The sequence below is a fragment of the Phodopus roborovskii genome, unplaced genomic scaffold (genome assembly GCF_943737965.1).
Source record: "Phodopus roborovskii unplaced genomic scaffold, PHOROB, whole genome shotgun sequence".
Classification (NCBI taxonomy): domain Eukaryota; kingdom Metazoa; phylum Chordata; class Mammalia; order Rodentia; family Cricetidae; genus Phodopus; species Phodopus roborovskii.
This window is the reverse complement of record NW_026126448.1, coordinates 568523-593058: the sequence shown is the minus strand read 5'-3', so window position 1 is coordinate 593058 and position 24536 is coordinate 568523. Positions and strand designations below refer to the sequence as shown.

Here is a 24536-nt window from a genome sequence, read left to right as displayed (position 1 = left end):
ACTCGGACCTGTAATTCGCCGCGGCCGGGAGCGTGCTGGGGAAGTGGGGGTGTGTCACCTCCTGCAGCCACGCCCGCCGCGCGCCTCGCAGCGCGTTGTGGGAAGTGTAGTTCTTGGGAGTCACCGCCGAGGAACTGGGCCCGCGAAGAAGTGTACAAATAACTGCGAAGCGTGATTGGACTGGGGATCTCGGGGGTCAGGAGACCAAGCTGTAGGCAGACTGATTTTCCCGGTGGGTCTCACGTTGAGCTGTGACTTGATAATCCCTTTCCAGGTCTCCGAGTGCTGGGGGGGGGGGCGGTAAGGGAAGGATGGGGTTCTTGTTCATGGACCTGGTTGTGGGTCCTCTGACCACCGAGCTGTGGTTTCTGGTGCTGCTGCTGCTGCCGCTGTATTGTGCCACGGTCTGGAGATGGTTGTTGTTGGTCTTAGAGTAACTCTTGGGATTGGGGCTGCCGTGGAGTGGTTGTAAAGAGGGCCTCACTGAGCCCAGTAGAACCCTAACTCTGGCACAACTCAAGTCACTACACTACCCCGGGTATTAGAATCCTCTTCTCTCCCTTAGCGTGTCCTTCTGGAAACTAGGAAACTAACCCAGGAAGTAAACTTATCGTATGGTTTCAGTGTTTGAGAAGAGTTCCTTTCTCGAGAGGAAATCTTACTTCCTGTAAATACCACCCAGGAGTCCCCATAATTCAGGAGTGTTTAGAAAATTCAGTCGTGTCACTTTTGGGAATACACATCTCCATCTTAATTAAGTTTCGCCCTGTTTCTTGATCAGAATACACCTCAATCGTAGTCGGAGCCCCCAACAATGGATAAATTTGTCATTCGAACGCCTAGGACCCAGAATAGCCCGCAGAAGAAACAGCTCGGAGGAAAGGTTTACAAGCAAGCCACGATTGAGTCTTTGAAGGTGAGAAGGGATCTGGGACCACAGAAAATGTGCCAAGGACTGGGATAATGAGACAATGCCAAAGGGTCCTATTGTGGGGGATCATGAGGATTTCTTACTGAGCACATTCCAGGGACCATTTTTTTCTCTTTCTCGCATACCCTGTACAAACTTTGATCAATTCCTGTTCCTCTGCTACCCTGTATTAATACAATTACTCTGGCTTTAGGGTAAGGTTGCTAGCCGATAAGATCACCACCACCACCCCCTACTTGATTAAAAGGTTTTTTGTTTGTTTGTTTTGTTTTTCAAGACTGGGTTTCTCTGTGTAGGCCTGGCTGCCCTTGAACTCGCTCTGTAGACCAGGCTAGTCCCAAACCCAGAGATTCCCCCTGCCTCTGCCTCCCCTGCACTGCACACCATGCCTAGGTAAAATGTATTCTTACAATGTGTGTCTGTGAACATGGTGGGTGTGTCACCAGAAGCTTTGGAGCTAGAGCAACAGTGGCTGTGAGTGACCTGAAGTGGTTGCTGGGAACCAAACTGGGGTCCTCTGCAAGAGCAGTGTATGCTCTCAGCCACCCCTGAGCCATCATCTCTCCAGCCCAAAAGGTTTTATTGCCAGTAATGTTGAAGTTCCAAGGAGTATTCTATATGCCCTAGAGATAAACATGGTAAAGAGTAAGTGGTGGCACTTTAAAGTGCTTTGGCATCCTATCGGCATATGCCTCTACCACTCCTCCTTGGGCCACAGGGACGCAAATGTACTCTTTGCTCCCTGGAACTAAGTTTGATTCCATCTAGTTAGGAAGAGGCAACGAGTATTTACAAATAAGCAGGGAAGCTAAGTGTGCTAGTGCACATTTGTAGACCTTGCACTTAGAAGGCTAGTGCACAAAGATGGAGAGTTCAAGAACATAATGTGTCACATAGCAAAACTGTCTCAAGGAAATAAATGAAATATACTAGGGATGGCTCAGTGCTAGAGTGCTTGCTTGCCATGCGTGAAGCCCTCCAGTCAGTCTCTAGCACCACCACACCAAGAAAAATTTAAAAGCAATACTCATATAAACACTAAGTTAATCATGATTGTACTAAAAACGGCTTGCAGTGAAACTCTTTGGCCACCTTGTACCTCTTCTGCATTTCTGATTTAGTTGTAGCTTTCCTGGTTGGTTTCTCTATACATGAGATTCTCAATATTTGTGATCCCTAGAGTTCTGCATTGGTTTGTATGTTGATTCAGGGTGACCATATCTATCCCAAGGTTCTCTGTGTGTAACTGACACACCTGTACCTCCAGTCTACATTTCTAAAAGAGAGAGAGGATCTGGGAATAGGAACAGTGGTTCTGAGTACTTGGTTTAGATCCTAGTTGTATGCTTTTTCTGGGTGCCCCCATAGGCTTACCAGACCTGTATTAGAAAACACTGAAGAGGAGCTACCAGACTGGTCTGGGGGATGGGGACAGTGCTAGGGATCAAACACCAGGCCTCTGAACTGCTGAGTAAGGGCTCTACCGCCAAGCTGTATCTAGATCACCAGCTTCTGTACCTCTCCGTTCTTTTGCATCTCCAATCCCTTTGCCAGCAATGCTCTTATTCCATTGTCTTGGAAGCAGTACAGTGTAGTGATTAAGAATATGCTGCAGCCAGGCAAGTAAGATGGCTCAGCAGGTAAAAGCACTTACTGCCAAGCCTGAGGATTTTAGTTCAATCTAGGGAACCACATGGTAGTAGGAGAGAACTGACTCCCATTAGTGGTCTTGCTGTCTATCTCCCAGGTACAAAACCACTCTGACGGAGCGGGATGATCTTTGTATCATTCTTGTAGCTTAAGTAAGTTCCTCTTACTGCACTTATGCTTTCCCAAAGTTACTTCTTTGCGTGTCTACATCCTGCTATACTCCAAGCTTTTTGAACCTGTGTCCTAATGGAACAGGGCTTGACATATAGTTTATTTTCCTAAACAGTCAGTCATCTAGGACTCTAACATTCTCATGTGACACATGAGGCCTTTCCTGTTTGGCTCCAGCTTGACTTACATTGTGGCTCTCCATTTATGTGAGGACATTCCAGCCACCCTCCCCTTCTTACTTTTTAATGTCTTCATTTTACTTTTGTCTCCTTTAAGCTGTTAGGGCTTTCTTTTGATGCTGGGCCCTTTTCCTGTAAAATCTTTCTGTTTGTTTTTATAGACTTAATTTCTACTTGTTTATATACTCAATTAAGAACTACTTTCCTTGCGAAACTTAGCTCATAAGTTACATGAATATAGGGACTCTGAAACATTCACCTTTGTACCCTTAGAATATATTTGTGCCTGCTATATACTAAGAAGTCACTAAAAATTTGTTAAGATTGAATGCTGCGATATTTCCTGCCTCCTTTAAGGACATTAATCCTCCCATCTTCAGTACTCTTGCTCCCTCTTTAAAATTTAATTTGTGTTTTTAGAAACGTGTATGGGTGCATGTATGTGTGCACACCATGTGCATCCAGTACCTGTGGAGTTAAGAAGAGGGAGGGCATCAGAGCATTTGGGATCTGGGGTTACAGACCATTGTCAGCTGCCTTGTGGGTGCTGCAAGCTAAACATGGGTCCCCCAGAAGAACAGACAGTGCTCTGAACTGCTGAGCCAACTCTCCAGACCCCATTTAGAAGGGTTTTGATAGGAAAAAGCAACTTTGTGCCCAGCACTCTGCTGGGTACTACTGGGAGCATACGAGAAATCTGAGATCAAAATAAGAGCCCTCATGAGACTCCCATGCATGAGAGCATAAGACCAATATAAAATCATGCTGTGTTAAACTGTATATGATTTAAAGGATTTTCTAGGTCCACTCTGTGCCAAGTCACTTATTCCAACACACCAGCATCATGTTTTAGCTTTAGTTTTTACTTGTCCTGAGACAGCACCACAATGTAGACCAAGCTGATTTGTGATCTTCTTGCCTGGCCACCCTATGTTGGGTTTAGAGGCATAGTGTAGCTAGTCTTTCTCTGTCCTACCAGCCAGCTCCTAAATCACAGCATGGACACTTATTATTAATTATAAACAATCAGCAGATAGTTTAGGCTTGTTTCTAGCTAATATGTTTTCAATTAGTGGTTGTTCAAGAGGAGACTCAACAATCCATACTTTTATCTCATCATTTCCATATCATATCCCCCTTTTCTCCTCAGAAAGAGATTCCTGAATCTAGTCTCCTTTGTTTAGTTTTTTCCCTGACCATGACCAACAACAGTTTGTAACCAACCCCTCTAAACAATGACAAATAACCATAACCCACCAAATGACCAAAAAACCACACCCACCCTATCTCTAGGGAATGTGGGAATTTTGTTCTCTAGACTGCTTCCTGTTGTCTGGGGGCACTGACATCTTTAAGGGACCCTGAAAAATTTAAGATAATGGTCAGTTCCTGGACAACTAGCTGTTGTCCAGTCTCTGTGTAATGAAATAATGTAAGGGTTAGTTAAGGTTCTGGCTAGAGTAGTCTGTGATGCTGGATCATCTCAGTCAGCAGCCTTGAAGCTGTTCAAATACACAACTCTGAGGAAACTATAATAGAGGCACTTTGAGAGGCTGGGCTACCCGTTTTCATTGGTGTCTGGTCCTTTTCTGAAAACATACAAGCTTTCGAAATATATGTATGTATATATCTGTGTGTGTGTGTGTGTGTGTGTGTGTGTATCTGCATTAACACAAATATGAAATGTGCAATGTGCATAAGTCAGTTAAAGATGATTTTTTGCTGTATGTTTGAATGGGTAAAATTTGTGTCACTTGTATTGTAGCTTTTTTCAGGTTTATTTCCTCATGTCTGTAGCCAGGATTTCCAGGGGCTCTTCCCCCATCAAATCTGATCTTTGTCAACCTTAAATGAATCCACAGCCTTTCGTTTTCTATGGAAACAAAAGCATAACCTCTTCCCTAATGTAACATATTTTTTGATTTCCAAGTTAAGACATTTAAAAAATATATAGGTTGGTTTAATTTAGTAGTTTTTATAATCTAATGTCTCTCAACAGCTATTGTTTGCTCATCAGCAATCAAAAGATTTAAAGTCAATAGAGCACCACACAGGATCACAGGATCCAGATTCCCTGTGTATTTCCCATCTCTACATGGCTTACTGTCTCCTTTTTTTTTTTTTAATGATTGTCTATACCTTTATTATTTTATTATTTATTTATTTATTTTGAGACAGGGTTTCTCTGTGACAGTTCTGGCTGTCCTGGAACTTGCTTCATAGATCAGGCTGACCTTGAAATCACAGAGATCTGCTGGCTTTATCTTCCTATTGCTGGGAAGAAAGGTGTATGCCACCACCTGCTTCTAACTAGATCTTGTAACTTGAATTAGCCCATATTTTTATTAATCTACATTTTCTGTGTCTGATTCATTCCGTATCTGGCTGATTTGGCCTCTTCTTCTTTTCTCTGCTCCGAAAATTCTGCTTAGCTATTGGCCACTCAGCTTTTTTATTAAACCAATCTGAGTGACATATCTTCACAGTGTACAAAAAGATTGTTCCACGACAGTATGTGCCACTGTGCAGACTCGCATTCGGGTTTAATGCAAGAGTGAAGGTTGAAGCTGTGTTTTCCTCATCAGTATCAGGATGACTCAGCCTGCAGACCTGTCGTAGAACTCACAAGCAAATGCTGGTGAGAGGGCTGACTGAGCCATAGTTTTTGTTTTCCTCCTGTACAAAAGAAAAAGGCACCAGCAGAATAACTCCATGGGTAAAGGCACTTGCTGCCAAGCCTAACTAAGGACCTGGGTCTGATGACCCAGGACCTAAATGGTGGAAGGAGAGAATCAACTTAGAACCAACACACGCACCCTATGACCTATGCATACACAAATGAATAAAAATGTAAAAGTAAGATTTTAAAGGCTTGTATAGTAAGGATAAAGCTCCAGATAAGGTAATTGTGGTAATGATAATGATGGCATTTGTTGAGTCTGTTTTCATAGATAGGACATTATATGATGCTTTACAGATATTAACTCCTCTTTAAGTCTTAGTAACAGCTATGAAAGGTATGGTTTTATCATTTACAGATGAAGAATCCAGAGGCTGGAGACATAGCCTACTGGCTAAGAGCACTGGCTGTTCTTCCAGAGGACCTGGAGTCTCTTCCCAACACAATGACAGCTCACAACTGTCTATAACTCCAGTTCCAGGATATCTAGTGCCCTCCTCTGACCTCTGAGAGCACTAGGCATTGGTAAACAGACATGCATGTAGGCAAAAACCCATACACATTTAAAAAAGAAAGGAAGAAAGAAAGAAAGAAGCTAGTGCATAGAGACATGATGTGGTTTACCTAAGGCCAATGCAGCAGTGAGTGGCAGAGCTGGAGTTTGAACTAGGCAGTGTGAGTCCATGCAGTCTGACACTAAAACTAAAGAGAAATCGGAGTTTCTGAATGCCAGGCTGGAAGGTATAAAAATCTTAGGACCATTTTACTTCTGTTATCAGCATATTACAAGTAATTTTGCCATAGTCTTATCTCATTCAATAAAAGGGATACTTGGTGGAGCTCATGTAGTGCACATTTAAATGGTAAAGGTTAATTTGGTTAATCTCATCTTACTCCTTTAGGAAGTGATTAGTTCCAAGATCACTTTTTTTTTTTTTTAAACTATTATTAAAAGATAGAGACTGTGCCAGTTCTTTCAGGTTTAGCCCTTCAGAATGCATTATGATTCTTTCCCTTGTAGGAACGATGCACACATTACTGCTTATGTATACTTGTCTTTTGTAATCACCTGCCAGCCTGCATTGCAGTCATCCCTAGCTGTAAGACCAGACAGAAGACCCGTCTTCCCAGTGATAACGGTTCAGTATTCAGACTAGCTTCCCCAGTTGTAGTCTACAGCCGTTTCTCTTGTGTCTGTGTTCTGAGTAATGCTGGTAAGGGACAGAGGTGTATGCTTATAATTCTGTAATTCCAGCACTCAGAAGGTGGAAACGGAAGTTGAAGGTCATCCTCAGCTACCTTTCGAGCTCAAGGCCAGGAACCTGGGCTGCATGCCATCGTACTCTGCCCTCCAAAAATGAAAATAGTTACTCACAAGTTATATACTTCTTTGATGTCTGTAAAATTCTTCCCCCCCCCCTTCTCTGGTTTCAGCTCTTACTCTTCAGACCTGAAACTATTGTATCTAGCTTTGTTTCATTTCACCTCCTGTCCACTGAGGATGGGGAGTTAAATAAGAACAAATTGTTCTGACCCTCAAGTTGTAGTCTGGTAGGGAAGATAGTCTTGCTCATGAGTGCATGCAGAAACGTAGGCACAGTAAATGGTCCACAAAGAGGATTGTGGTCAATGACAGTAGAAGGGAGAAGAGTTGATATTCAAGAGAGTCTTCAAAAGACAAATGGTTATCATGCAAAGGAAGACCATCCCAGGAAGTGAGTGTGAAATACTGTCTTAGCAGGTGCTGATATATCCTGAGCATATAATGACACTCAAAGAATCTCAGGTCATGGAAGATCTCGGAAGATCTCTTATATCAATCCAGAAGGTGGTGGCACACACCTTTAATCCCAGCACTTGGAAGGCAGGAGCAGGCAGATCTCTTGAGTTCAAGGCCAGCCTAGTCTACAGAGAGAGTTCCAGGAGAGCCAGGACTACACAGAGGAACCCTGTTTCCAAAAAGCAAAAACAAACAAAGGAGTTTGGACTTATTTATTCCATAAATCAAAATGATCTGATTTGGGATTTCTAGCCTGTTTCCAACTGTGTCTAAATGCTAGATTAAAAGTCTTTAAATAGCCAAACATGGTGGCTCACACCTTTAATCCCAGCACTGGGGAGTCAGAAGTAAACAGATCAAGGCCAGCCTGGTCTACATAGTGGGTTCCAGGGCAGCCAGAACTACAAGAAAGGGAAATCTTAAGGTACCAAGAAGAGACAGGAAATTGAAACCTGGACCTTAAATAGAAGATGAAGTTGAATTTGGGGGGTGGGGTATTGAAAGTGGCTATAATGCTTAGAGGATAGACTTCAAGGTCAATTTGGGACAGGCTTCAGAGCCTCATCTGCTGGGAGCTGGAGCTGGCACCCATGCCCCCAGTAGAATTTGGAACTAAAATAGTTCTACCATGTTTGTGAAAAGTGAGATAGAATAATTCTGCCTACCAGTTGAAGAAAACAGTGTGAAGAGTGCCATCTTCTTGGGGTCTTAGGTAAGAAAAAGAGTTGACTGTAATACATTAGAACCACATGCCTGTTACTATGCATACAAACTGAAAAGTTAGCATGAAGTCTAGTGTAAAATCAGGAAACTCTAAAAACTTGCAGAGGCAAATGTAAGTTTCCTATTAAAACATTTCACATCCTAGAACACACAAGACTCAAGGAAAGCAATCCTCTTTAAAGAAGAATTCATAGTTAAAACAAACCCTGTGAGATAATAAACTACGAAGAAAGTGAATGAACAGGTAGATATAATAAATTCTCTGTCCCAAGAAATGGGGACAAGAAAATAATCTGAAATCTTAAATATGCTTTGAATGTTCACAAAGATTTTAAAAAGGAAAGAAATAAGAATGAAAAAGGAATAATTTATCCAAGAAAAATACATGTTTGTTGAGCAGAAACATACTGAACAAGTTAAAAGTAGACGAGATGTAGCTAAAGAGAAAAATGGGGACTTGGAAGCTTGATAATGAAGAAACCATTTAGAATGCATCACATAGAAATAAAAGAATATGAAAAAATAGGAGTTTTTGAAAGAGACTTGTCAGAAGATTGGCACAAATATTTCTTTGGATGTGTGTCCTAAAATGGTAGCATTTAAATGACAGAAACACGAAACACTTACTTTATTTATTTATTTATTTTGGTATTTTCAAGACAATTTCTCTGTAGTTTTAGAGTCTGTCCTGGAACTCACTTTGTAGACTAGGCTGGCCCCGAACTCACTTGCCTCTGCCTCCTGAGTGCTGGGATTAAAGGCACGAAATACAATTACTCTTAAACTATGAATAAAAAACAGGGTTAAAGAAAACTCAGAGCCAAGGGTGATGGTTCATACCAGTAGGTTCCAGTACTCTAAAAGTTAAGACTAGAAGATGGAGAATTGAGGCCAGGCTAGGGTATGCAGAACCTGTCTTAGAACAAAACAAATTCAGTCTGTTTAACAGATGATAAGAAAGGAGACAAGGGCTGGAGAGATGGCCCAGAGATTGAGAGCACTGGCTACTCTTCTAGAGGTCCTAAGTTTAATTCCCAGAAACCACATGGTGGCTCACAACCATCTGTAATGAGATCTGGTGCCCTCTTCTGGCATGCAGGCAGAACACTATACATAATAAATAAATCTTTTTGAAAAGAAAAGGAGACAAAAAGTAAAGGAAAAATATTTCTAGAAAGTAACAAGTGCAGGTGAACTAAATAGGGTATTGGAAAAGAAGATCTTTACACTGCACTGGGCAGAGGGGTGGGAGAGTGCAACAGCAGCACCCACTAGAGCAGGACGATCTAGAGAAATTTAAAGTGAACAGGTTGGAGATAGTATACAGAAAAGCCAGGAGTACATTGAAGCAGTATTTTAACTGAAAATATGTGGGAAAGAAGCCCCTCTAAGATGTGTGTCTAGAATAATTGGGACTATTCAGTACTGCTACCATGGGTCAGCTCTGACTGCATTAACATGAATACACCAAGAAAACACACTGGATAAGAAAAACTTGATAATTATACCTTTCGATAGAAAACAGCTCCTATGTAACTCAGAGTCTATTTTGTTTTTTGAACCATTTAGCACTAATACTAGTTTCTACTGCAGCAGTACATAGGAGAAGCTTTCTCTCCCAGTTTTGATTGAGTCTCCTGGGGGCTGAGGACAAGGAAGAGATATAAAATGATGCTTTTAGATGAGAATCTAGTGCATCTCTCTGGAACTTATACAGGCAATACATGAAGATCAGTTTCAGAATCCTGAACCCACTATCTACCATAGGCCATAGAGAAGGTCCAAGTTAGACTAAGGAAGAGAGGAGAGTGTAAAGTAAGAGCTCCTCTGGCAGTTTCTCTGTTCCTGGAGTTGGTCAGCACCCAGACCTGACCTGGGCTTGGGAAGTCCAATGACAGTGGTAGATGATGGTAGAGGGAGAAGCAGATGCCTTGCCAGGCTGTTATCTTGGGGAGTTTTTTAGGGCAAAGATATGGGCAATCATAGGAGAGAATGCTGGATGGCCTGGGTTCGAATAGGTGGCCGAGTTCACAGGCTGCTTAGATTGTGAGGCACCTACAGAGAAAGATTGTATTCAGAAAGCGTATAGAATAATGGGTTTCATTATGACATTTTTATTTTCCTTTTTACATTTATTTATTGTGGGTGTGTGTGTGGTGTGTTCAGGGGACGACTTATTGTTCTACTATGTAGGTTCTGGGAAATCAAACTCAGGTCTTGAGGTTTGACAATGCGTCTATCCTCTGGGCCATCTTACCAGCTCTTATGGCATTTTTCATACATGTTTCATTCTATGTTCCTACTTACTTCCCACTGCCTTTCCCCACTAACTGGTCCTCTTCCCCACAAACAGCCCCCTTCTGCTTTCACGTCACATATATTCCAACACTCTCTCTGTCTGTCTCTATATATATGAGAGAGACAGACAGAGACAGCTGTAAGAATCATTACCAATATAACAGGTGCTTCAGGTGAGTTCCCAGTAGGCAATTCTCCAAGGAACGGCAGAAGTTATCTTGTTGGGGGGAGTCATCTTTAAATGCCCGCCAGTTCAGAGAACACCAAAACCTGAGCAGTGTCAAGTCTCTTCCTTGCTCTCCTAGCTTTGAACCTAGAAGGCAAAACCAAAGCAGGCAGGCAGAGCCGGGACACAGGGAAACGTGTACCCTCCAGGCTGGAAGCAGACCCCATGTCCTCCTCCCAAGGGAAAGAATGTATCTTAATATCGCGTGGCTATATTGAAATTCCATGTAGAAAAGTGCACACATGCTAAGTATCTGGTGTGAACACATTAAGATAAACATTACCAGAACCCCAAAGCCTCCTATGACCCTTCTTGACCCCTAACTGCCCACCTATCTGGGGTGATAGTGATCCAAGATAAGATGTATAATTTTCAGTTATAAAAAGCTACTTTCTGTCTGCCACTTTTGTTCTTAGTGTAAATGGTTTCAAAACTACAGAAAAATCATAACCGTACAAAAGCTTTCCTGCCTTCTTCCCCTGAATTCCTAATTTCTAGTGTTTTATACTTAGTGGAAGCATGAGAGTCAGCTGTAAGGTGCTAGCTTCTTCTGGAAAGGAAAACAGGAAATGAGTTTGTTGAGGGGGAAAAGGGACTTAAGTTTTATTATGCTTTATTTTCTGGGGAAAGTCAAAATAACAACCTTTTTAAGTAGTGGATTGTTCCCTGTACCTTTCTGTGTGTTTGAAGTTTAAGGAAAAAAAAATCTTTCAGAAAGAAAACTTGGGTTTTCTCCTCTGGGAAGTGGGGAACTGTTTGTGTGATTTTTATTGTTGAAGTAACCATGGTTTTATGATGTCTCTGCTCCGCACATACAAATTAAGACACTTAAATGAGCTATGAGGTTGATTCACCTAAGCATCGTTTCTCTTCACCTCTCTTCCTTAGTATCTCACTGCTAAGTGCCCAGTGGTGTCTGGCATGGTGAGATTAAAAGTTGCACTTTTCCTAATAGATGCAACTCTCCTCCTGATATGCAGTAAGCAGGACCTGCTTTTAAGCAATTACCCATCATTGGGGGCCATCAGACACACTGTGCCTTGGTTCAGGTCATAATCAATAATTCATATGTCAATAGGAGAGCCATTAGCTCAGGTGAAGGCAGATGCCTTTCTAATGAAAATGTTCCATTTTCCAAATGACTTTTCTTTTTCACAGAGAGTTGTGGTTGTTGAAGACATAAAAAGATGGAAAACTATGTTGGAGCTTCCTGATCAAACCAAAGAAAACCTAGTTACAGCCTTACAAGAATTAAAGAAGAAAATACCCTCCAAGGAGGTGTTACAGTCAACGAGGATAGGTATGCTTCTGCACTCTGTGTGTTTCCCCTTCTTCCTGAACATCACGAATTATCTGGCCCATCTGAGCTTTTCACACTCACTAGAGGGGACCTTTGTTTAGAATGTTTTACTAGTCTCAGGCTAATACTTTTGTAATGTACAGTAAAAATTCAAGAAAAGAAATGAAGTGGAAAATATACAAAACAGAGTCCGCAATCTTTTTAATTTTTTGTTTTCATTTTATGGTGTGTTGGGAGGGGGTTTGGGTGTGTGCATAAGGAGGTCAGGGGACAACCTAGTGGACATTGGTTTGCCCCCTGTAAGAAGTGGCAAGGTTTGGTGGCAAACACTTTTACCCACTGAGCCATCTTACCACACCTCCCCCACTATGTGATTCGAGTGAGCAGAATTACTCTGTTCAGTTATTATATAAGGTTTTAAAAGCCTGTATTCAATTTCTGTACTTACTGTATAGTACTGGTAAGGGACAGTGACATATAGGTAACATTTTTCATGTGCTCGATGCTGACTATGCAAAAAATGATGGAGACTTGGTTGTGACCTGGAGGAGCTGAGGGTTTGGTAGAGAGGTGAGGGTGTAGACAAACAGGGGTAGTACCTTGCTGCAGCTATAAACAAGTACATGCCACAGGACACTGTCCTCTGTTCTAATCTGGAGAGTCGTCTGTATGTGGTCAGCAAGGATAGAGCTACACAGTCTCAAGACTTCAGAAAAACTTCATAGAGGAAGTGGCTTTTCAGTTAAATCATGAAAGAAACTCAGCTTAATCTGTCATCAGTGGCAACAACTGGCAAAGCCTGGTTTATAAAACAAAATGAAAGCAACATCTACCGCTGTGTCATTCATTATAGCTTTGGAAATATTTCAAAGGTAAGTAAGGGACCACGTTGAATTGCCATTTTAGTACAGTGGATAATATGCAAGAGAGGAACAACATGTGTTCCTCAAGCTGCTCTCTGTTCCCTGGAGAGTGCAGGGCAGCCTTTCACAGCTGCTGCTTCTGCCCTCACTAGAGCAGCCATCGCCTCCTCTGCCTCCCCTTGACCTCTTGTCCCTGAGAAGTGGGAGAGAGCCACATCACACTGTCACTAACAGCTGGGAAGAGCTGTGCAGAGTCCCTGGGGAGCCCCCAAAAGTCTTAGAGTTGCACCCCTGTAATACAAACCAGCATCTGAGGAAATTAGATGCTTAAAGAACATAAAACCCTATCATTATAGCCAAGAAGATGCTCCCATCTGTGGCAGGATTTGCTGTCTTTATAGGTTGTGGTCACTAGAGGGCAGTAAGACCATTCACATGAGCCTGTAAGGCCTTTCCACCAGTAGAGGGTACTAGTGTTTAATATTTTATGACCTGTTTATTTATGCACATAGATATACATATATATGATCCTATTTAGACACATACCACAGATACCATACGTGCTCAAATCTTAAATCTCAATAATAAGATAGGATTGTCCTAAAAGGCAGGACAGGTGATCATTTTAAAAACCATTTCTGCTTGACCTTTGAGTATAGTTGTGAGTGCTTTCCAGAATGGGTGTGTCGGATATTCAGACATTACAGCTCAAGGGCCATAATAGAACTACCATGAGATTTGACTTAGCAGGAACTGGAATGCATCCAACTTTTGAATCCTGACCTTACTCAGCCTTCCCTAAACTTGAAATTACATGGAATAAAGGGGGGATGGGGGTGGGGTTGGTTCCTTTACAGTTATATCAGGTGAAGATCTAACTTGGATCATTTCCTGAGAATGTTTGTGCTTCAACTTTTAGCCTTCCTGCCTGGCTCTACCTTGTGGGGTGTAAGCAACAGATATCTACAGTGTCTTCTGTGTGCTGGGAGCTGTGGGGTATAAAGGGAGACAGAAACGGCTCACTTCTTGGAGCTTTAAATCTGTTGAAAAGATGGGCAGGATAATAAGACTTTTTCTGTTGTGTAGTACAGTGCTCTGACGAGAGGGAGATATTAGCCAAGTGTGTGGACGTACGAGAGAAGGTGTTGAAGAGTATGTCAAGTGTAGGGTGCATCATGGAAGCTGTAGAGAGGGTGTAGGTGGCAGAGAGAACATGGTCCTATCCCAAAAGCTCCGAGTTGTGAGGTGTGTTTAAAATGTAACATGCCAGAGAGAGTATGGCAGGAAATGAGCCTGAGAGACAGTCTGGGACCAGATGGAGAAGGTTTTTTGTCACCGATTCAGAACTGTTTGGTTATGACAGTATATTAGTTATCTATTACTTCATAAAATTGTCCTAAAATTTAGCAGCTTAAGAAAGTATTATTTCCGCCAGGTGGTGGTGCAGGTGGCGCACGCTTTTAATCCCAGCACTCGGGAGGCAGAGGCAGGCGGATCTCTGTGAGTTCATGACCGGCCTGGTCTGTAAGAGCTAGTTCCAGGACGGCCTCCAAAGCCACAAAGAAACCCTGTCTCAAAAAACCTAAATAAACAAACAAACAAATAAATAAATAAAAATAAAAGAAAGTATTATTTCACATAGTTTTGCTGAGGCTCAGCAAACCGGGAGCCAGTTTGTCTGAATGGTTCTGGCTCAGGAAGTGCTTATTTTGGTTTAGTGTGGTTTAGAATGGCCTTAAACTCCTGATTCTTTTCTCTCCATCGCCTAAATATTGTAATAGATGTGTACACCACTGCTCCCAGCTGTTCATTGTCTTTTAAGAGCTTGTCATCAGGTTGTTGGTTAGAGCTGCTGTCTTCTGATGGGCTTCCAAGATAGTAGGTGTTAGAGGATTGCGTGGAGAAGGAAGGCCCTTAGTTCCTCATCACATGGGCCTTCATCATGGCTCTTCCTCATATCAGCTGACTTCCCCAGAGCCAGTGATCATGAAAAGGACAAGAATTGAAACAACAATCAATACAGAAGCCACAATTTGCTGGTTTGTTTGTTTCTTTCTTTGATTGGTTTTTTGAAACAGTTTCATTGTATAACCCAGGTTGGCCTGAAACTCCTTGTGTACCCAAACTAGCCTAAACTTTGGGATTATCTTGTCTCAGGCTCTCAAGTGATGGGATTACAGGTGTGAGCCCCCATGCCTGGTTTCCATCGTTTGTTTTATAGCTTAATCTCAGAAGTAGCACACTATCATTTTCATTGTATTCTGCCTGTGGCTGCATCTGACTAACCCTGGTATGTTTTGAATGGAACTACACAAGGTGGTTACCAGGGTATAAGACTCACTAAGGGCTGTCATGGGTACTGGCTACAGCAGAATGTGTTCCTTTATATTTATCCCACCTGTATTTCCCAGACCTACAAGTTCATGTTTATTTGTTGAAAATTTATAACCACTCTCTCTTCCAATGTGCTTTTACTTTCTCTATCCCCTCCTGAGATTCTACAGTAAAGCTATGTTAACCCTGTTCTTCATATTTTTATCTGTCAAATCCTTTTTCCCCTGTCTCGTCTCTTTCAGCAGTCTAGGTAATTTCTTCAGCTATGTATTCCAGACTACTAATCCTCTCTTCTGCTGACTCTGGACTCATTCATGAGTTCTTCATTTTGAAACTGTTTTCGTTTTTTTCACGTTTCCTATTTTCTCTAGAATCATAAAACATCTCAGAGGAAATGTCTAAAAAGATACAACTTTTCATTCCAGCAGTCAGGAGGCAGAGGCAGGTAGATCTCTGAGTTCGAAGCCAGCCTGGTGTCCAGAGAGAGTTCCCAGACAGCCAGAGCTACACGGACAAACCCTGTCAGAGAAACCCTATCTTGAAAAACAGAAAATCAAATCAAAACAAAAACTAAGATGTTGGATGCATAAAGCTGAAACTAAAGAAAGATTGTAACCATTTCAGTGGGAAAACTTGATATAGTGAGGAGTTGAGGAGACAAAACTAGATAAACCTTTGCAGGAAGACTCTAAGGAGAGCAAAGAGCCAAGTCCAAAATCCGGAAGCACATGAATATTTAAGGAGTTTTTAGGACCATACTGAGAATGTTGGCCAGAGGGACAGAAGAGAATATTGTCACTAAAATGAGAGGGTCCGTGTTTGGAGAAAGGCATTGTCAGCCATGTATCCATGGTTATCACTGGACCAAATAAGCTTAGTCTAAGAATGGCACTGGTTTATGAAATAAAGTCATTGGTCATTTTAGGACAAGGCAAGGTTGGGGGCAGGAGCTAGAGGAGCAAAGGGGGTGCAGAAATGACACTGAAAAAAGGAAAAGCTTTTGAGAATTGTTGTTAAAGAGAAAGGTGGCAGGATGAGGACGGGAAAGGAGACAGATTGAATAAGAACAAGATTTTAAGATAGGGGAGAATCGTAACATGTTGAACACTAATGAGAAGGATCCAGTAGAGTGAGAGGAGTTAGCATTGGAAAAGCTTCCACGGCAAGGTCTCTGTGTTAAAACTAATGAGCAATGTGAAGATCAGCGAGAGCCTTGCCTCATTTGATCTGTATTTTATTTTCAGTATGGAATAATTCATTCACTTGACACATATCAAGGACCTTGATACACCATGCCTTATGTTGAGTGCCAGAGGATGATGCCCGGTCCGTGTTTGTAAGATCCTCTTAGTTCCTGCTTAGAAAACAAGCATGTAGGTGTATAATTGTGATTGACTTTGGAAAATACGAGAGTCAGGGCATGTACTGGAGTCGGTGATGGTGCAGTTCACTCTCCTCTCAGTGAATTGGGAAGAGTCTTTGTAGAAGTGTGGTTTTGCTAGGTCAGAATGAGCTCCTGTTCGTTGCAGGCAGAGGCATGAGGAAGTAAAGGAAGCCTAAAGTCCTGAAATGGCACATTTCATTAGAGTGTGGATGCATTGTGAGAGTGGCAAACGCAGGTCCAGATGGGCCTTTGTGGTCCACATGGGCCTGCCTGGTCCAGGTGGGCCTGCCTGGAAAGAAGCTGAACAGCCAGACAGCCAGCTGAGTCTGGACTTTGTCCCTAGCACCGTGTTTTCTAGTGTATATTTCCTGGAACTCTGGTCCAATAATGTATCTCTTGAAGAAAGGGTGCTGGGGTCAGGTAAGCTTTGAAAATGTTGTATCACTGCCTCCCGTTTTGGAGATTTCCGCATAATTTCTCACATGAGGCATTTGTTCAGTGCCTGCTGTGCTAGCCACCTTTAGGGTGTCATCCCAGCCTAGCATCCTAGAAAGACAGCCTTGAGGAGAAATGATCAGAAATTATCTAGATCTAGTTGTCTTGTGGGTATTTCTTTGGGAGATTATCTTAACTGATAATTGGTAAAGGAAGACCCAGCCTACTATGGGAGGCACCACTCCCTGGTTTGAGGCCCTGGATAAATGATAGAGAAAGCTAGCTGAGTGCAGGCAATGGAGAATTCTGGCATTTCTTCTCTCTTTGCTCTTGGCAGGGCCTGTGAGGCTTTAAGTTCCTCCTTTGATACCCTGGCAGCAGTGGGCTAACCTGGGACTGTCAGCCACGTAAACCCTTCTTCCCTTAGTTACCTTTTGCCACAGTATTTTATTACATCAATAAATGAAACCAGAACACCTGCCATGTGTCAGGCACTGTAATGGATGTCTGTGATCGACACCGATGAAGATCTCTACCCTAGCTGGGCATGGTGGATCATACCTATGACCCTAGTGCTCAGGAGACTAAGGCAGAGGATTGCCGTGGGTTTGAGGCTACCCTGGACTATGTAGTGAGTTCCTGGCTACAAACACCATGTCTCAAAATAATAATTAATAGCAAAAGGAAGCAAGGCACCAGGGAAGAAACATACCATTTGTGTAGTGATAGATGATTGCAGTTAATGGAAAGTAGGGCAGATGCAAAGGCCCAGCAATGAATGTGTTGGTACAGACAGAGTCACTGAGGGTGACATCTGAAAAAAACACGCAAAAGATGTGTGTGGGAGTGAGCCATGGGAACAGAGTGTGGCACTGGTCACCTGGGTGAGACATAAGAAAGCGTGAAGGACCGGGAGAATGGAGCAGAGACACAGCCCCCCAGAGAGCCCTTAGCTGGCCTTGGCAAGGACCAACTGTGGAACTGGGGAAGTGAGATAGCCCCTCACCTCTCTGTTGTCAGAGCCATCTCCTTACTGCCTCTCCTGCCTGCACACAGGCACGGATCTTCCCCATCTTTCCCAGACACGTTGTTTCTCTTTTTCCCTTCATAGCCAAAATCCTTTCCAAGTGATCACTACTCACAGTGCCCTGCTTTGGCCTTCTGGTTTTCCCGGCGGGCTTCTCCCACAGTCACTCTTCTCTCTCAGGACACAGTGATTTTGTTCTGTTCAAATTCAGTGGTCTTGTCACAGTTCTCATCTTCCCAGACCTGTGATTTGAAACCATTGATTATTTTCCTTTCTCTTGGCATAAGTCACACTGAACTGGCTGCTACCTCTATATTTTTAAACGGTTTCCCTCCTGGTTCTTATCTCAGTTTGTAATTACTTATTTAATTATTTACTTCTTTATTTTCTATTTGCTAGGCAGTAACTCCATGCCAGCAAGACCATGCTGTAGTATGTACCAGTGTGTCTCAAGCTTTACTGCAACGGAAAAGGAGTGTAAATCATTCTTGTTCCTAAGTGGAAAAGGACAGGATTGAGCAGGGGTTCTCCATGGCTCTGCTCACCTTCCTTCTCTCTTTCTTTCTTCCTCCCTCCCTTCCTTCCTTCCTCTCTTTCTTTTTTGGGGGGAGGGGTTCAAAACAGGGTTTCTCTGTAGCTTTGGAGCCTGTTCTGGAACTCACTCTATAGACCATACTGGCCTTGAACTCACAGAGACCCGCCTGCCTCTTCCTCCAGAGTTCTGGAATGAAACCTGGCCCATCTTCTTTCTTGATTCAGTCTGATTTTCCCCCACAATCAAGGATGCTTCTTTAGAAAGAGCAGCTCGACCTCTAACTGCTGTCCCAGCATACTTAGCCTGTGCTCATGGCTCCAGCTTACTCAAGGCCTTCATCTAGACTGCCCTGTTTGGGAATCCTGGATTCTAGGAAGGTTTCCCTCATTCGGTTACCTACATTTTTCCTTAAAATACCACTAATCCAATGGGTCAAAAAAATAGGTCATTTTCATTTACTAGTAGAGTGTGTTTGTAATAGGTTTATCAGCCACTTTTTCTCTCTCCTTTCTTTTTGTAAATTGTGTCCTTGGTTCATTTACTGATAAGAGTACCATTTTTCTTTTAAAATATGTGTCTTCATACATTTCACAGTGTGTGTCTGTAGAGTAGAGGACACCTTTTGGAAGTCTGCTCTCTTTTCACCACAGGGGTCCTGGGCAGCGAATTCAGGTGGGCAGGCTTGGTGACAAGTGCCTCGCTTTACCCACTAAGCTGTCTTGCCAGCCCACATTTTTCCTCCTGGTTTCCATGAAATCCATTTAGCTGCTTCAGTTTATAAACAAGGAAACCCACAGAGCTGATGTGACTTTTCCAAGGTCACAGAGTGAGTGAACCTCAGGAAGGTAACGGAGATGCCAGCGTCCTTCCAGACTAACTCGCTGCGCTGTGCTCTGGATGTTGGCCACATGGCCCTTCTCTGTGGGTTCTGCCATCTTCTCAAACCTCTTTTAAATCAGAAGGTAGAGTTTTCTTTTGTACCTCAATTGGGAGCTTCCTGCTGGTATTTCTATTTAGTCAGTTTCACTAACATTTTGAATTTTTTTTTTTTTCCTCAATACAGTGTTTCTCTGTGTTGCCCTGGCTGTCCTGGAACTCACTCTGTAGAGCAGGCTGGCCTCGAATTCACGAGATCCCCCTGCTTCTGCCTCCCGAGTGCTGGCTGCTTTTGAATTCATACATAAACTCTTTTCATGGAAGTGCCCAGCTCAAGTGAGACTGTTAGACTAGGAATACATACTTGGAAGTAATTTTCTAGGAAATATCTGTTTAGGATCACGTAAATGAACGAATTCTCTGAGTTAAAGGAATAGCTACAAGGCCAAAGGATTGAACCTGGAAGAAAATTCATGGTACAGAAGTGGGAAGAAAGGGAACATGACAGCTATGGGGAGGCTAAGGGAATGTAGCGAGAGGGAGAAAGGCAGGGCAGTAAGTGGCATGTGGGCCAGGGACAAGTGTCTTCAGAGGCATTGGAAATGAGTGGCCCTAAGACTCTCAAGGGTCAGGGAAGCTGAGGGCCAGCTATGAGAAGACCTTTGAACCTTGCAGTTATTGGGCCTCTGTGAGTGGATTCCTTTATCATAAACCAGTGGGCAGAGGTCATCGAGCAAACAGAGGATGAGGCAATGATGACGGCTGGCAAGCAGGCATACCTCACTGTAATTCTGCATGTGAGAGTCAGGGGAAGGTTTTGGTCAGTTTTGCCGACCTGATTTCAGTTGCCTCGCTGCTTTAACTCATGATTGGTTAACTACAGTAAATAGCTACTCATATTTATAAAGTGCTGTCACGTCCATGACCCGTTTGACCCATGTAACAATCCTGTAAAGTCATTACAATTATTTTCTCCATTTTGAAAATGAGAAAATTGAAGCTTTGTGAGTTTAGAGTAACTTGCCGCAAGTCAGACAACCAAGTGATAAGCAGCAATTCTAAGATGTTCTTACGCCATGTCCTGCCACTTCTGACATCTGAACTCCCGCGAAGCGAAGATGTTGGCAGGGTCACATTCCTTCTGAAGGCTGGAAGGGACAGTTCAGTTCCTTTTAAAAAGCTACCTGCATTCCTTAGCTTGTAGTCCCCTTTCTCCGTCTCCAAAACTAGCAGTAGAGCTCTCCTCACAGCCCATCTCTCTGACCCACCCTTCTGCCTCTTCCATATACCCTACTTTGTCCCCATTCAAGGGATTGTTCAGCCCGCGTGATTACATGGACCCCACTTTGGAAAATCAAGGCTAATCTCATCTCAGGGTCCCTAACCTTAATCATACCTACCTGTAAAGTGTCTTTTGCCACGTAAGGTAGTGTAGTCACAGAGGTGATACGGGCATCTCTTGGGACTGTTTCAGGCCTCCATGTTCTTGATTCCTTCTTACGATAGATAGTCTTACCTCCTTAGGTAACTATAGAGACTCTGGAGAAATACTGCCAGTTCTCTGGTGTTCCCTGGATAGTTGAATTGACTCAGTTGTTCATAGGGCCCTTTGGGGATGCTCTTCAGTGATATCCTAGAGCCTGTAATAGCAGCATGAGTCAGTGTGTTCGGTGTGTTAGTCCTGCCTGGAGGTTTTTGGTGTAGAGCTGTGTCTTGCTCAGCATTCTGGCCAGTGCCCAGCCTGGGCCTGGGATATACCTGGTATTTGGTAATGTTTGCTAAATGACCTAACGGCTGCTTCCTGTGGGGAATTTGTTTTAACAATGTGTTAGGATGCAGAAACCCTTAACCTTAAACCCAGGGGACCTGACCTAGGTCATAAGACCAGCAGTGACACTGCTTACTTTAAAACATAAACTTCATGGAGCAAATAATGACTTTTTGCAGATCATTAACTTCCTTGATGTAGCTACTGACCAACTTGTAACCTTGGGGAAAGGTCATGGAACCTCTTTTTTTTTTCTCTCTCTCTCTCTCTCATTGAAATCAGAGAAGGTAGGACTGTTTGATCACCAGAGGTGATAGACTAGGACAAAAGCTGGGCTGCTCATGTATGGTCTTGGCGACCAGCCCTGCTTTTCACCTTGCTTCTTAAGATACTTAGCCCATAATACCTCAGGCTCTTTTCCTGTAAGATAGGGAGTTGTCTAGCATGTACTTAAAGTTGTCCTGGGGCTTGCAGGAGTTAAGTTAGAGACTGTGTTGGTCAGTTCTCCGTTGCCATGGCAATCCCTAAGAATGTCAGTTCAAAGGAGGAAAGGTTGATGCTGACATGGTCAGTCTCAGCCATGTTCCCTTGGCCCCATTGTTTCCAAGCCCTGGTGTGGCAGGGCGCCATGGTGGAGCATCGTGGTGAAGCAAAGTTGCTCCTCGTGTGGTGGGAAAGCAGGGAGACAAGAGGAACATACCCCCTTCAGAGGTGTGTCACCAGTGATCTTCCAACTAGTCCCACCTTCCAAAGTTTCCACCACCTTCCAGAAGCACCACCAGCTGGGGACCCGGCCTTCAGTTCGTGAGCCGTGGGAAACATTTAGCTTCAGCACAACAGACTTGTACAGTGCTACAAAGCCAGCTCCCTTTGTGTTCTGAAATGTGTGGTTCTGCCTCTGTTTTACTAGAAGAAAGGAGTCCCTCAAGCTCACTCTTCATGTCCCTCCCTCCTCCATTTCACTCTTGTGATGCGATTCTTGCCTCTTGTTCACAGTGTCCTTCCTTGATACCTGTGGGTCCTCCCTACCTCTCTGAGCATGATCTTGTGGGAGCTTTGTCTGACCCCTGAAGGCTAAAGGCAGTGACTTCATTCTCCTGGCATGATTATCAAGCCGTGTGCCAGTTTCTCAGGATCTGTCCTCTTCTGATTGGAGAATACTAAGAAGGTGCATTGCATTATCTCAGTAGAGCCTTGATGAAAACTGTGTCAGGCCCTTATGAAAGAGCAGTCCAGGATGTTACTGGTTGGGAGAGTGCTCCCAGTGTCACACAGTTCAAATCCTGGGCTCAGGACTTCCTAGCTGGGAGACCTTGACAAATTATTCTACTTCAGCTTTCCATTTATAAGAGGATACAGTAGAGGGGTTTGATTTATTGTTAAGTAGACGGACTAATCCGCATAAAGCCTGATGTGATGGGCAGAAGAAATTCTGAGCAGGAGCAAGAGCAGAATCAAAAACTTCATCTTCTCAGTACCTTTGAATTCACCTTATTACAGTAGAGCTTTTATTTGCAGTTGTGTCCTTTTCTCCATCAACTGCATCTGTGTCTAAGTGTCAGTACAAAACTAACTTGTAACTGAGCCAGGTGTGGTAGCTCACACCATGAATCCCAGCACTCAGAAGGAAGAGGCAGGTGAGTGTGAGTTCAAGGGCAGCCTGGTCTACATAGTGAGCTCCAGGACAGCTAGGGCTGTGTGTGTGTGTGGGGGGGTAACATTTGTCAAACAACAGACACATAACAAAAATGGTTATGGTTTGATTCAGTTCAGCAAACACTTACTGTCTCATTTGTGATAGCCCTGTGCTGAGGACTGGGAATAGTACTCGAGTAAGGTATGGGTTTTGTCCTTAAGATGTGTACAATTTAGAGGAGAAAGTAGTTATTTATTCTAGGCAGACCTGGGGAAATAGGTCTGTGATAGAACAAGTGTAAGGACCCGAGTTTGATATCTAGTACTACCAAATAACAATAACAACAACAACAAAAATAAATAAAAAGAGGCGAGCCTTAGTGATGCACACCTTTAGTCCCAGCGCTTGGGAGGCAGAGGCAGGTGGATCTCTATGAGTTTGAGGCCAGCCTGGTCTACAGAGCAAGTGCCAGGACAGACTTCTAAGCAATAATAAGAGAAACCGTGTCTTGAAAAACACGGAAGGAAGGAAGGAAGGAAGGAAGGAAGGAAGGAAGGAAGGAAGGAAGGAAGGAAGAAGTTAATTTTAGGCAGAAAGAGCCATGTGAGCTAAGACTCTGAAATGTGACAAGGCCAGACAGCATGACCCCAAAGCAGACATGCAGTTTTAATTTCTGTGGAAGAGCTGGGGATGGGAGTAGGGGAGGGTGACAGAGGAGAGAAAGGCCAGAGTGGCCCCGGTACCCAGAGCATTAATGCTGTGCTTAGAAGCTAACTTGAGGACGTTCGTTCTGTGATTCACATTCTCCCTCACTGTTTTTCCTCCTCTCTCCCCTCTTCTCTTTGTCTTTCTCTCCCTGTTCCCCGGCAGCTCCACCCTATCCCCATCAAATTACCCTAAAACAGTGTTATGGCTTCAGGGTAGAAGATGAATTGGGAAGGACCAGATTCAGAAGTTGTCCAGTTGCTGAGCAGATGCTGTACTACTAAGCTACATTGCCAGCCCTGCCTAGAATATTTAAATAGCTGCTGTCTCCGCTGAATTGTAAACATGTTAATTGGAACTGTTTCAGTAGACCCAGGGAGAGGTGATAAGAATGTGAGTCAGGGCAAGAGGAGGAAGAGGAAGGATGTAGGAAGTGTTAAAGCAGTGGACCTGTGTCTTGGAATAAGAGAACGGGAGCATAAATGATGATGGGTGGTGTGAGCAGAGATGTTGAGTCTGGGGTACTTTAAAAAGAGGAGGTGTCCAGTAAGACCCTGAAGACACAGGCCCATGCCCAGGGGCCTTTGGCTAGAGACACACACTTGGGAGACATCTGCTTGCAGTTGGAGGTTGGACCACGGGAGCAGGTGAGAGTACCTGGGTCAGACAGGTAGAGAAAGAAGGCTGGGGTGCTCAAGAAAGTTAGTCAGTGTCTGGAGTGAGCACATACCCCGTAAGGGACAGGTAGTGTCCAAGAAGGATTGGGAGAACATAGTTCAGAAGGAAGAAGGCCCCAATCTCGGGTGCCACAGAGAGGCTATGCAGTGCCAGGACAGACAAGGCCCCTGGATTTGACACAGGACTGCATCTTGACTCTCATAGCTGGAGAGCAGCACAAGATACGATGAGGTCCTGAGGTCCCCGTGGTGGGAAGGGCACGCCCCCACACACTGCTGCTGTTAGGGGTGTTATGTGCAGCCTCTTGTGTGAGAGCTGAACGGCAGAGGAAGAGGTCTGCCACTCAGAAGAAACCTG

General features: G+C 43.5%; 1 protein-coding gene across 1 annotated transcript in view; it reads left to right on the top strand.

Moving 5' to 3' along the window:
• The first annotated feature begins 135 nt into the window (after positions 1-135).
• Positions 136-24536, top strand: part of Tceanc2 (transcription elongation factor A N-terminal and central domain containing 2) — a 36221-nt gene continuing 11820 nt past the window's right edge. Inside the window, exons 1-3 of the mRNA XM_051188371.1 lie at positions 136-232; positions 782-916; positions 11797-11938. Coding sequence (XP_051044328.1) covers positions 815-916; positions 11797-11938 — 244 coding nt within the window. The 5' untranslated portion in view covers positions 136-232; positions 782-814. The remainder of the gene's footprint in view (positions 233-781; positions 917-11796; positions 11939-24536) is intronic.